This window comes from Lissotriton helveticus, chromosome 4_1 (assembly GCF_964261635.1).
Source record: "Lissotriton helveticus chromosome 4_1, aLisHel1.1, whole genome shotgun sequence".
NCBI lineage: Eukaryota > Metazoa > Chordata > Amphibia > Caudata > Salamandridae > Lissotriton > Lissotriton helveticus.
Window position 1 is genome coordinate 1,433,562,931 of NC_136063.1, and position 14,483 is coordinate 1,433,577,413.

Here is a 14,483-nt window from a genome sequence, read left to right on the forward strand (position 1 = left end):
GTATAATGCTTCAATCGATAGGCTAAAAGGGATAAACTAGAGATATTATATAGTCACTACATGCTTTCTGACACCAGGAGTTGTAGGACTATCACTAGATTCCTGTGATGTTCTGGTGCACCATGTGTATGAAACGCGAACCAATGTTGTGGTGTACAGTATGGCAATCACATTTGTTTGCATCTCACTCACACACACGATTCAAGCACCTAGTTCCTTATTAACTTCTCTGCGTCACCCTATATCCTTGTTTACTTCATGTACATTGCTTCTTGATTGTTCTCAGTCCATGACATGTCAGCTTCAAGACCCAATCTGCGATGAAAAAATGATTTCTGAAGGAACACGTGTCGACTGTTAGAGATTTCAGAGACTTTTTGACCTTTGTTCGCCTAACTAGTGTTCTAATAAAAACTACCATGAACATTATTATTAAAAATTGGAATTGGCTTTGAACGCAACTGTCCAACACAGAATGTGTGATACATGTGTTACACAAGCTCACTTGTGACAACACCTGAAAATGTAATGTAAGGACAGAGGGACAGGCTCTGTATTGAAAAGGAGGAGGCTTTAGTCAGTGCCACGGACGAGTTAACTCCTCACTGGATATACAGGGTTAGGACAGTCTAATCCCCTTTTCTTGTCTTTGGTCTTTAAGAGTCAGTATTAGTCTATTGACCTGTAAATCCTAGATATTGCTCTTGTGTGTCCACATGCTTCATGGATGGTCTAAATATGTCAAGCTTGCCTGCTTGACTTCCACGAGTTTAACAAAATGTAGTTTGAAAAAAATAGCCTTTCAATCAAAGTCTGCAGTCAAGCTCTGTATTCGAACAACTGTATCTAGTTGTTCAAATGTTAGTCTTCCCCAACAGAAAAAGACAACTCCAAAGAGCATGACTCTCCAGCAGAAGTTAATCTGTTGTTGTGCTACATCTGTGTAGGGGGTAATCTACACATCTCCACTGACGTTTTAATAAAAGCTATAAGAACGTAGCTTATCTATGTCTTGCATTTGTTATGCCTTTAATGCATTAGTGTTTTACCGAAATGGCGAGGATCTATTAAATGGCCTGCATTGCATGAACTAAATGTGCATTTCTTTATTTTAATGATGACCTTTTTTACTTTGGACAAGGTGAAGAAAAAAGTTTGTGACAAATCGGATGACGAGGAGGATTCTTCAGAGAAGAAATACAGGAAGTGTGAGAAAGCTGGCTGCACATCTGCATATCCTGTATGCTTTGCCAGTGCTGCTGAAAGGTTAATCAATTTTTTTAAATATTCTTATGGACTTGTATGTGAACACTGATAATCCTATTTCAAACATTTACACGTGGAACATTTTACTTTGGTCACAGTTCTGTGTCACTTAGAGTTGCCCTGTCTGCAGTTGAGACAAACGTTATTATCAAATGAAGTAATGACCATGTAAGTACATTCATGGGTATCCTAAACTTAAACATTCTACACAACTAGTTGTAATTGTAGTTTTTCAAAGCATACTGTTTTGCTGACCTAAAAAGATTGCTTTCACGTTTTTTTAGTTCTTCATGTAGTGAAAGTTGTAGAGATCCCGCAATATTAAAATTGCCATATATTTTTCATCCTTTTGGATTTACACAAGGTATTGAATATGTTTTTGCCAACTGGGCTAGTCTAGCCCTTCTACAGATTGGCTAGTGAGTAGTTTTTTTCGTTTGTACTCAAAAATCCTCCCCTGTTTGCTGGGGACTCAAATTATCATTTGTATGTTCGTGTATTTTTATGGTGAAGTCGCGGCTGCAGAGAAATGGTGCACATTCACACGCTGTGATACGGTTCACCATGTTTTTTTTACCAGATTTGTTTTCAAGAGAGAATTCTACAGTTCAGTCTTGAAGTGGTCGAGGTAATTGGTTAGCCAGATCTGTGTCCTGGTGAAATTCTAGGGTTTGAGTGTTTAGCAGAAAGCTTTTCATGTACTTTCTCCTTTCTTGCACTCACGCATCACTCTGTTGCTGCTCCTCATGTTAAGTATGAGTTCTTGATCCTACTCACCAAATACAGTTGGTTATTGGAGTTCACTATCTTAAAGTTGGCATAGCAGGCCATCATTGTGATGGCTCTGAAAGGAAGGGCGTTTGTCAATAATTGGGAGGAAGGCAAAATGGTCGCTGGGCATAGATACACCATCTGACTGTACTTGTATGAATGATTTACACAACTAATACTCAGGTTTGCAATACTGGTGTAGAGTGAATCCATAAACAATGAAAACTCCTAAATAAAACATGTTGTGGACGAAAGACTAACTGGTTTACAGGTGTGCACATTTAAGCATCAACACACACGTGTTGTGCCTTCTGTCAGGTAAAAATAGAGTCTAACTCATTACACTATTTGTGTGCACTACTCCCAAGCCAAGTTGTGAATTACATTTCAGATTTTTTTTAATGGTTTCTATTGTCATTTATCTGATTTACATACCATCACAATTCTAGGACAGAACAAATGTGAAGTGAGAGCAAAATGTGTCGAGAGTGCCATATCCAAAAGAACAGATGCATACAGAACAGCAACATGTGATAATATTGAAACATGAAACAGTTATTCATGCATAGACCTCCAGTTGAGCCACTGAAGTAGCATCAAATAAAGTATCAAACAAAAATACAACGTTCGTATAGATGAGGCCTGCTGGAACACAAACACATCAACATTGTAATAAATTGCAATCAATATATGTATTGGAACCAATCCAAAGAAAAATTAAGGTATACAAGTAAACAACAAACATATAAAGAAATCAAATAAGAACCACACTCGCTCTTTAGTACAATGTAGAGTAACATAAAAGTAATGAATCCAGGGGGGGGGGGCGAAAAGGCTGAGCATGGTATCAGCAAATAATTATTGAGGTCCAGGTGTCATGGTCCATACACAATGCAATATGGGGGAAGAGAACGTGTGTGTGCCACTATAGTCAGCAGGTGCAAGTTTGGGACCGTTGGTGCTCCTTCACGGAATTTGTCTAAAAGGGCGTCCCACTTGTCAGAGATTGAGTATTGTTGGAGTCCCCTCACCTCCTCCCTGTGTAACAGCGCACTCTCCGCCTGAGCCCACGCCAGCATGCACAGAACCCACGCAGAGAATGCTTACCTTCCACTTAGGGGTGATCAGTCGCTAAGCTAATAGGAGATCGAGGTCTGCAAACTGGGCTGCCGCCCTGTGTTTCTTAGCGCGGCAAAACGAGCCCAAGGATACACACCTCCCACATATATGTTAGAACAGATCCAGTGTAGCATTGCAAGTCTGGGATGACTTTGTTCCAGTAGCCAGTGGGTACCAGGCAAGACCAAAGCAAGTGTACGCATTTCACGCCACATGCCGAACAACGGCATTGCGATGCAGTTTATTTTATGGGGTGTTGGGTAAACGCAGTGTAGGATGCACAATTTTTAATCAATTTGAAACGGGGTGTTTTTGGACACTAACAGGTAGCATTAGTCACCATTGACTGTCTCTTCATGCACAACCAAGATCCGTGTCCCAGTGTCTCCGCAGTGTGCCAAATGATACTTCAGTGTATGTGTGTGCATGGCATCAGCTGACCACCGTCTAAGACTTGTAAATATTGGATGACAAGATGTTGTGGGGGTTCCGGCCCTATCGCTCCCCAGGATTGGTTCAACACCCCAAGAAAGGAAGCATGTGGGAGTAATAGACTAGGCGGGAGTTTAGAGCCTGCCAGTAAGTCCTCTTTCTCCAGTATTGGGGTGTCTTTCATAGATTCACATGCTTGAATCCTTCTCCGTCGTCGAAGTGGGAGTCCCACGGTACATAAAATAGCAAATAATATATACATATATACATAGTATAGCATAGCTAAACGAGCATTGGCATAGCCAATAGGTCTCTCCTTTGGGTCCTTATAAGTGTTTAGTTATCCAGCACAATATCCTTGGTGCAACAACATCAACTGTTGCATGGCTAAACACTTATAAGGTTCCAAAAGCGAGAGCTATTGGCTATGCCAATGCTTGTTTTTATTTGCTTTGAGTCTCGCCATATCAGAGTCCCAGCTATTTTGTACAAGTGCAGTAAGTAGCCAGTCCCAAGGGAGGGTTGGAGTGTAAAAACATATTACCAATGTGGTGAAATGTACTCCTAGAGAAAGATGATTTCTTAATGTAATTTGGCCATGGGGGTTGTAAACGTCATGCAGATGTGTTTATTGGATGAGACAGTGTGCCGGTTTTATTTACTTTTTAACCATGGGAGAATCCTCCCAAACTTCAGCTGAAAATAGATGGTGCTCGTGACAATCCAGCTCTGCAGGCAGTGGGCAGTGCCAGTGGTGGAAGTTGAAGATTGCTAAAGAACTAATTTGGTACTCTATTGTTTTTACATTTAAGCACTGCAGCCAAATAAGTGAATTTTTATAACATGGTCATGACACCCCCTTATCTTCAGTGACATCCGGGCTCTCTATAAAATAAGGTGGACATGTATGCATGCAAAAAGTTCTTCAGGAGCAGTCATTTTGTGAAGGAGGGATTCGCAAATGCATTGTTGGATTGATTGTTAACATAAAAACACTCCTGGCGTGATAAGGCAAAGGGTTAAAAACCTACTGCTAAGATCTGTCACATGCTCTAATTTAGTGGGCGCACTCAACATGTTAATCTTCAATGGTATCCATACGTATCACTGAGTGTGTTAAATATCTCCTGTTATTACAGTGCTTCGAAACGGCAAGCCCGTGAGAGCCGCTACCTACATTTGCATTACATCAGGCATTATTCTTCTAAGTAAGACAAAGCCATAGGATGCGGTACACTTGTGCTCGCGGCGTTCACCTACCTGATATAAGGGACCAGGGGGTCGACGTGGTGGAGGGGGCCGGCGATGATGAAGGAGAAAATGTAGGATGCCGAGGACCAGACTACTAATGCCCAGGGCCAGATGCATAGGCCCTGCTGGAACCACCACATGACCCTGCCTCCGCCCGCAGATGACAATACAAAACTATCTGGGGGCTATTTAAGCTCTTCTGAAACAGCACATGTGGCACGTAGCGTCTCACAAAATGAAATAAATACAAATACGAAGTACAGAAACCTGGGGGCAGGAGTAGTCCCCAGAGGGGAGCGCGCCATGCGCCCTCCAGTGGCCCGGAGACTTGGAAGCACTGGCGCCGTTCAAGAGCTACCACAGCCTCACCGCTGCACAGGCGACGTCTTTAGTTTATACAAAATAGCCACGTGAATGTCCCAGTATGTGGTGTCGTACAGCTGCTCGTCTGCACTAACTTCAAGTACTTTCAGTTTCCATTCTCTGATGTAGGAACAGGACGAAGCCAACAGGAAAGAGCCGCTTATTTCTACTTTTACAAGGTCAGCAGCCTTGTTCGGTGCAATCGCGTACTTTTCAGAGACTGGCAACGACAACTACGAGGAGCGGCGATGGACCGCTGCCGGGTCTGTTTGCACAATGTGGGAGGAGCTGCATGTGGTCTGGTGCTAGACTGGAGCTGCCTCAGTTCCCTTTTCTGTCAGAACTGAAGTGCTAATAAGGCGATTAATTCCAGCCAACAGACTTTGGGGCAGATTTAAAATAAAACAAGCGGAGTAAGACGAGCTGTGCAGAACAAAAGAAGTGCGCAGCTGCCATTGTGAAAGTGAAAGCTGGGCATGGCATTTGGGGGGAGAGAGGAGGGGGCCTGGGCCTGTTTCCCTTCCGGGAGCGAGCAGGACCCATCTGTTAATTACAAACAGATGGTTTCAAAGCTCGCTCCCTCAAGGGAATCGCCAAACGTGCACGCGTTTTTGCCTGCAAAACTGAAATGATTTCTAAAGGTCTTTTTCTACGCAGTGCCTGCGCGCTGTGCAGGCGAGACCTAAAAATTCCATAGGAAGTATTGTAACATAGCAATCAATAGGAAAAAACTTGTCACTTTATTAGCTCGTCCAAGTCATTAGATATAGTCCAGAGGAGCGTGGCTAGCAGCCACCGAGAATGGCCGCTGCCTAACGAGGCTCCTGTTCCCTATATTCATATCCTGCCACTTTCTAAGCCATTCACGGCGACAATTGTTCTAAAAGTGTCTAGACGCCCTACCTGATTATTCCCCCCCCCCCCCCCTCCCGAGAAGCTCGGCCGGCCTGGTGGGGTGGGTGCAGTTTCGGACCCCTTCTTTCAAAGCTCCGGCAGGAGCGGTGATGGGGGCTTTGAGGACGAGTGAAGAAGGTGCGGCTTAGGTGGAGCGGAGGTGCCAAAGACTTAGGGACTTCAGTGGCGGTCCGACGGAGACCCGTGTATGGACGTGAGGCTGGTGATGAGATCGAGCGGCGCTGCCTTCCCTGCGGCCGCCCGACCTGCGGAGCAGGAGTGAGTTCTGACGAGATGCGGTGGGGGCCGGAGACCCCGGGTCAGAGACCTGAGCACCGACGCAAGTAGAACTCCCGGCGTGCCCTTCTGAGGCGTGGAGATGCGAGAGCCCGGCCGGAGGTGCTTGACTGGCGCTGCCGAAGATTGAGGCCGGACCCGGGGGCTCGGCCAGCACACTTGACTGCCGGGAGTAGTACATAGAGCAGGGTTCTTCAACCTGTGGGGCGCGCCCCCCTGGGGGGGCGCGGCGCCATCCCAGGGGGGGCGCGGGCTCCACTTCGATCTTCCCTTTGTGCCCGTTTCTTTGTCTGCGTGATTCTCCCAGGAGGGGGCCAATTCACGTAGTCGACAGCTTTGGCTGTGGTGCGAGGCAGGGGTCTCCTCTGCTAAAAACGAAAGCAAACAAACAGACACGCTTTCAGTTTTAGCAGAGGAGACCCCTTGCCTCCCACTGCAGTTGAAGCGGTCAGCTCTGTGAATTAACCCCCTCCTGGGAGAGTTAGCTCTTCCCAGAAGGGAGAGAAGGTTTCGCAGAGGTTTTGAGGCACGGGCAGGGTGGGCTCTGGTCCAGGGCCCCAGCCTTTCAAGGGGGGTGGGAGTGAGGGGGAGTTGGGGGGGCGGGAGTCTTTCAGTTATTTTGTGAAGGGAGGGAGAGGTTGCAATCCGGGTTTGGGCCATGAATCGGGACAGTGGGCTCTGGTCTGCGGTCCTCAACTCATGAGGATCTTTGTGTGGGCACCGAAGTGTCGGTGTTCAGGGATGTTGGTCTGCTGATTCGAATTTGAATCATAAAAGGTGTGAGGGTGGAGTGGTGGATGTATGGGTGGGGGGTGGATGGATGAGTGAGGGGATGGATGGTGAGTGAAGGGGTGAATGGATGGTGGGAGAGAGGATGGATGCATGAGTGGAGGGATGGATGGGAGTGGATGGATGTGTGTATGGTTGGAAGGGTAGATGGATGGGTGGAGGGGTGGATGGATCAGTGAAATGGTGGATGGATCGATGGGGGATGGATGGTGGACGAGTCGGTGGGTGGATGGATGAGAGAGGTGATGGATGGATTGATGTATTGATGGGTGAAGGGATGAATGAATGGATGGATGGATGAGTGAAGGGGTGGATGTGGGGATGGATGGGTGATTGAGGAGGGTGGATGGACGGGGGATGGATGGAGGAGTGAAGGGGTGGATGAGTGGTCAATGGATGGATTCATGAGTGGATGAGTGGATGGATGAGTGGGTGGGTGGGTGAAGGGTGGATGGAGGGATGGGTGGCTGGGTGAGGGGGGAATGGAGAGAGAGGGGGAGGATGGATGGATGGATGAGTGATGACATGGATGAATGATTGGCAGAGTGGATGGGCAGGTGTGTGCATGGATTGGTGAGGAGAGGAGCATGGAGATGGATGGGTCAGAGAGTGCATGCATGAGTGGGGGGGGAGGGTGGAGAGCGGGATGGATGGGTGGATGGATGAGTGGGGGTTGAGTGGGTGGACGGATAAGTGACTGGGTGGATGGATGAGTGGGTGGGGGGATGGCTGGATGGGTGAGAGTGTGGGTGGTTGAATGGATGAGTGGATGGATGGATGGATGGGTGGAGGAGTGGATAGATGGGTGGAAGAGTGGATGGATGAGTGGAGGAGTGGATGGATGAGTGGAGGAGTGGATGGATGAGTGGGAGGATAGCTTGGGTGAATGGTTGGATGGATGAGTGGGTGGATGGATGGGTGGAAGAGTGGATGCATTGGTGAGGGGTTAGATTGGGTGAAGGGATGGATGGATGATGGATGGATGGGTGAGGGGGTGGATGGAGGGATGGATGGGTGAGATGATGGATGGTGGATGGAAGGTGGATGGGTTTGCAAGTGGTTGAAGGGGTTTGGATGTGGATGGGGCTCAGATGGAGGGACGGAATGAATGGTGGGGGAGTTGGTGGAATTGGTGGATGACAAGGTGTACATGATGGATGGGGAGGGTTGTGATGACTTCCTTTGCTTTCTTGGTGCCATGAGAGCTGTGGTTCAGAGTGGAAGGTATTTGAATTGTTTGGCTGCTCCCTTGCCTATGTGTTACTGTTCTGTATTCTATGTGTGCTCATGTGTGGGATCTATGCATCATGCGTGTGACATTTTGCGTGACGTCCAGCTGCTACTTGAATGCGGGGCCCCCATGGGCAAGGTCGGGTTCCATGTTTTGGGTTCCTCTTGGTGAAGCACCCATGGTGTGTTCCCTATAGTGGGTTCATCACGGCGGTCCTCCCTTTGGTTCACTTGTGCATGGTGCTTTACATCCTACAATGTATTTGTTTATTTGTTGGGGAGTTTGTGAGATTGGGTTCTCAGCACTTGCGGTGTTGAAGACTAGGTACCGTTTAGAACTGGATGTGGAGCACAGCCTGAGGATGGCAGTGGCAGGGATTCAGCCACAGATTGAGAGTCTAGGTGTGGCTGGGCACCGGCACACCCGTCACATTCATGTTGGTGGTGTTGTTGTTGATCTGTGTCCTGTGTAAGGCAGGGCATCCTAGTGGGGAGAATTTGCGCACATTTTGTCTTGGAGGATTGTGTTTTGAGCTGTCTGGTACGCCTCTGTCGTTTCGTCACACCCACTCACAGGCCTGCAGTTTGCTAGGCACTCTTGTTGTGTTGAGCATTGTTTGCCGGATATGGCCCGTGGTGTGCGCGTGGCAGTCGATCATGTGGTGTGCCGGATTCCCGAGGTTTCTGTCGGGTGGTGGGGGGGCCCAACATCTGGGGGAATTCAGCTCGGGGGGGCTCAACCTGGAAAAGTTTGAAGACCTCTGACATAGAGGGAGCCGCTGAGGCCGGAAGACTGCAGTGGGCGGAGCCACTCTGCGAATCGAAGCCCCGGTTTTGAGGCCTATCGCAAATCCTGCCATCGGTGAGGTGCTGGGGGCAAAAGAGCAGCAGTCGGGGAGGCGGCTCAAATGCTAGATAGGAGGCGCCCAGAACTGGAAAACACACATGGGAGACGGTTCAGCATGAACAGCTGGCACAAACTGCTAGTGCTTATGGACAGGTCTGCTTCCCTCAGTGCCTGAAGTCATAGTGAAGCAGGGCCAGCATAAGCACACGTGGGGCCTAAGTCTCCTGCGAGACGGAATATAACTGTTTAAAGACTGGTGCCCACTTAAATGCTCGAACAGCTGGATGTGAGCAGGCCTGGTGGTACCATGGGAATCGGGCGCTCCATTACAGGGCAAAGACTGGAAGCAGAGGAGGAGGTTATGAGTTAAAACTGCCCCACCTTCGAGTACTCACAGTGAAGCAACACAGTGGGACGCACAGTCTCCCAACGGCCTGGGGTGCGGTTTCTCTGGTCCACCTATTGTGAGCAGACTGGGGCCTGTGGGGTCCGGCGATGCGATATATAGCTTGGTGTGTGTAATTGGTGAGACAGCCGGGCCCAAAGGTTGTGACTTACCTGGACAGAGGCAACTATAAGGAGGTGCCTGGTGAGTAAATCCTGGAGGTTGAAATTGCTGGAAGCAGTAAGGCGGGAGCGCAAAGGCGAAGCCTGAATTAGGCGGTGGGCGCAGATGCAACCTGCGGGGGTGACCTTGTGCTAGTGGAAGAGCCTAACCTAACCTACAGAGCTGGAAACAGGGGCAGAAACGGACGTGAGACGACGTAGAGGAAGTGTAGTGCTGCCTGGACATTACCAGGCTGCGGATACCCAGGGAGTTGGTCTGTGACCGTGCCTGCAGTGCTACCAATCTACCCGCACTCATGGCATCGGGCGAGAAGGGTCCCAAGGCTAACGCTCAAAAACAACTTGCCAAGTTTGCCTGGTCTGACGCGGGAGACAAAGGTGATCTGGCGCAGATGGAGAAGGAGAGGGGGGCAGCTGCCCCCAAGCAGGGATCGGAGCCAACCTTACATGATGTTTTGGCAGCTATTAATGGGGTGCGTACCTCGCTGGATTCGGTGACGGTTGAGGTCTCCCTTGTTAGGGCGGATTTCCAGAAGATGAATGAAAAGGTCAAGGAGCTTAAGATAGTTACAAGCGCCCTACAGACGGATACCTCGGAACTACAAATACATATGCTCGAATTGCAAAAAAGGCCAGAGCGGATGCCCCAACAGCTGGATGATTATGAAGGCCGGGCTCGCCATAATGATATTTGCATCCAAGAGTTCCGGAGAGAGCGGAGGGGCCGGCAGCGGACCTATTTGTGGAAGATCTCGTTACAAAGCACCCCAGGCCTAAGACTCTGTCTAGCTACTTTTCCATTGACAGGGCCCACAGAGTGCCGGGTGGGAGGCCGAAGCCGGGAGCACCGCCTAGGCCCCTCATAGCCCGAGCGTTTAACTATCGAGACAGGGACATAATCCTTCAGACAGCAAGATCTAGTCCCCCGTTGAAAATAGACAACTACGAGGTCGCCTTCTTTCCAGAATTCTCGGCTTAGGTTCAGGGCCAGCAACGCAGCTTTCAGGCGGTCAAGGAGGAACTGCGAGAACGTGAGGTTACGTATGCAATGCTCTTCCCTGCAAAGTTGCGAGTGGAATCAGATGGCAAATCGTGGTTCTTTGAGTCACCAGACTCAGTCTGGGACTGGATGAAAGGCTGGAACACGGCCGGGGGACAGAGAAGAGATCGTTCTGGTAGATCTGGTCACCCAAGAGGTAACCGCGAAGAGACAGCGACTAATTGCCCAGCGGAGGAGGACTGTCGGACGAAGGAGCAGGAGTGACGACCCCTGGAGAAGGTGGTGCAGTGGTGGGACCTTGTTGAGAGCCCAAGTATGGGGGGAGGAGGGAATGGGAGGTGAAATACCCATTGGTGTGAGAAAGATTAGAGTTGATCCAGTATACATACCGAGACAGATGGGACAAACAGATGTGATTTGATTAAGACTAGCAAGATGGAAAAAGTGGATGGCTAACATTCAAGATGATTGTGATGTGTACACAAGGGGACGGGAGTTTAATAACTCCGTGCATCTTAAGCATTTCAGGGGGGGGTGAGAGGCACTCTGCCATGTTTGGTTGCGGGTAGTTTTAAGTCCACGGGCAGGGGGGGCGGGGAGGGGTTAAGGGAAGGGGTAAAGAAGGGAGTTCAAATGGTTTTTGTATTGTTATTCGAAAGTGTAAAGTAGCCATATTGACCATTGGACGGCAATTACTGAGTGGACTGGTTCAAGTTTTTTCCTACATAGCTATGATCCGAGTACTGGAATTTAATGTGTTACACAGGGATGGGGCAGGATAGAGACCGTACCCTTTCAGTAATGTCCTGGAACGTCAACGGGGTTGGAGATAAAATTAAATGGGGAATAGTGCAACAATACCTTAAAGAGACACTCACCTGATGTGGTCCTGTTGCAAGAAATGCATCTAGTAGGTCAGAAATCCAAGGCCCTTACTAGGTGGGGATACAAACTTCTGGTACACGCGGATTACAGGGGGGCGGCTATATTGATAAGAAAAAATACGCCCCTTATTGTTCATAAGACATTGGCGGATGCAGGGGTTTGTTTCGTGGGGGCAGAGGCCTGTGGGATGGAAAAGACATCAACATACTCTCTGTATATGCACCGCCAGCTCTGGACAAGGCGGCGTTGGAAGAACTGGGGAACAGGCTGACGAGACTCCGGGAGGGCACACTTATAATGGGGGAGACTTCAACATGACCTTAGATGACACAGTTTATCGTCACCCACCGAAGACTAGGGAGAAATCAAACGACCTAATGGCGGAATTTGTGAAGGCGATGGGCTTGACAGATGTGGGTCGGGCGTTTCACCCCACTGATAAATTGTTTTCACGTATTTTTCTAGTGTCCACCGTAGTTTGTCACGTATTGATTATTTCCTTACTCATCTGCCCTCGATAGGTAATTTTGCCCAGTATAATGTTCTCCCCAGAGGTATTTCGGATCATTCCCCGGTATGGACGGAGTATACACACTCGGAACGACAACCATGCACCACCATTGTCCTTAATCCATGGCTCCTACATATACCGGATACAAGAAACGAACTCCGAACTCAGACGGAAAATTATTTTACTGAAAATGTGGGCTCAGTCGATTCCGCACGAATAATTTGGGAGGCATATAAAGTGGTTCTTAAGGGGCAAGCTCTGCCACTAATGACGAGTTATATCGCAAAAAAGCACGAACTCTTGGTCCAGGTAGAATCCGACCTCCTCAAACTAGAGCGTGAGCATTCACGAGACCCCTTGCCGGACACTAGCCATAGACTCCTACTGAAGCAGGACAAGTATAGGATAAAAACCAGGGAACAAATGGTGTCTAAACATCGTTCCACCCAACATAGACTCTATGAGCTTGGGGATATGGCTGGCAGGACATTGGCGTGGTTAGAAAGGCGAGAGCAGGGGTCCAGATGGGTACACAAATTGACGGGACTGGGGGGTGAAGAAGTGACTCATCCGCAAGAAATAGCAGAAAAATTTGCTGATCACTTTGAAACTGTGTACTCCCCCTCCACCCCTTATACGGCGGAGGATTCCCGTCAGCTCCTCCAGGAGAGTAATGTGCTGGGCCTCTCGGATGGGGAACAGGAAACACTGGAGGCAGACCTCTCGAACGAGGAAATAAGCAAGGCCTTGGGACAGATAAAGTCCGGAAAGGCGATGGGGCCTAACAGCATTCCAGTATACTTTTTGAAGGCTACTGCCTCTCTGACTGTGCTGCACTTGAAAGCCATGTATGAAGAAAGTTTAGAAGTGTGTGGGCTGCCAGTAGATCAGCGGCTAGCCACCATCGTAGTCATTCACAAGCAGGGTAAGCTAGCGGATAACTGTGGCTCCTATAGGCCAATCTTGCTGATTAACATAGAGACAAAGGTGTTGGCAAAGTCTTGGCGAATAGATTGGTGTCAGTTATTACATCATTGGTCCACTCAGACCAATCTGGCCTTATGCTAGGGAGAAATACGGCCCTTAATATACGGCGTTTACATAATGTGATGGCTCGTAGGAAGTATATTGAAGAGGATGCGGCGGTGCTATCTCTTGTGCTATCTCTTGACGCCTCCATGGCATTCAATTCCATCGAATGGCTGTATCTGTTCAAGGTCCTAGGGAAGGTGGGACTGGGCCCTAAATTTATAGCCTGGGTAAAGCTTCTATATACTGGTGTGCTGGGACAGGTGAGGGTTAATGGGTTTACATCTAGGACGTTCGAGCTACGAAGAGGTACTAGACAGGGATGCCCGTCTCCCTGCTGATTTTCTCTCTTGTGCTAGAGCCTCTCGCGGCCTGGGTGTGTAGAGACGTGATGGTGCGATGGTTGCGCTGGGCAGATGACGTTGAAGACCGAATATCCCTCTATGCAGACGATATACTGCTATACCTGGTATTCCCGTATAAATCAATTAGAGTGGTGTTGGATAAATTCACAAATATTCGGGGATGCGATAAATTGGCACAAGTCTGTATTGTTTATGTTGAGAGGTGCAGTTCCCCGCCTTCCGGCAGACTGCGCTATCGCGGTCGCGACGGAAGCGTTCCGTTATTTGGGGATCTTTGTCACTTCAGATCAGGCTTGTTTTTACAGCTCCAATTTGGCCCCCCATTTGGCCCGATTACGAGCGGATGTAAAGTATTGGAGGTCTCTGTCCTTAACACTGATGGGGAGGGCGGCACTCTTTAAGATGCTAGCCCTTCTTAGTTTTTCATTTATATTATACAATTGTCCCCACAGGGTCCCGGACTCATATTTTAGAGCGATTGAAGGGGAGATTCGCACGCTGCTCTGGGATGGCAGGGCACCTAGAATTGCACTGCAGAAATTGACGAAAGGCTGGTACGATGGGGGCATAGCACTTCCTGACCTACAGCGTTATTACTGGTTGGCGCAACTGGTGACCGTCAATCATTGGATGTTTCACCCCCCGGATGACGCCGCATATGCCCTTGATCGATACCACACTGACGCTCCGGATATTTGGGGCCCCTATACACTACTGATAGGAAAAACAAGGGGAGGTTCTTTGCAATCACCCAACACTGGCGTGTGGTTACTTCCCGGCTCGGGTGGAGGGGCGTCCTCTCGCAGGCTACACCGTTATGGTTCATCCAGAAACTGGGCATGCAGTCCGGGTTTGATAAATGGGACC

General features: G+C 48.7%; 1 protein-coding gene across 4 annotated transcripts in view; it reads left to right on the forward strand.

Moving 5' to 3' along the window:
* KDM1B (lysine demethylase 1B) overlaps nucleotides 1-14,483 on the forward strand; it is a 631,262-nt gene that overhangs the window by 95,489 nt on the left and 521,290 nt on the right. For all 4 annotated transcript variants that reach the window (XM_078687981.1, XM_078687979.1, XM_078687980.1 and 1 more), the window contains one exon: nucleotides 1,142-1,266. In XM_078687981.1, coding sequence (XP_078544107.1) covers nucleotides 1,142-1,266 — 125 coding nt within the window. The remainder of the gene's footprint in view (nucleotides 1-1,141; nucleotides 1,267-14,483) is intronic.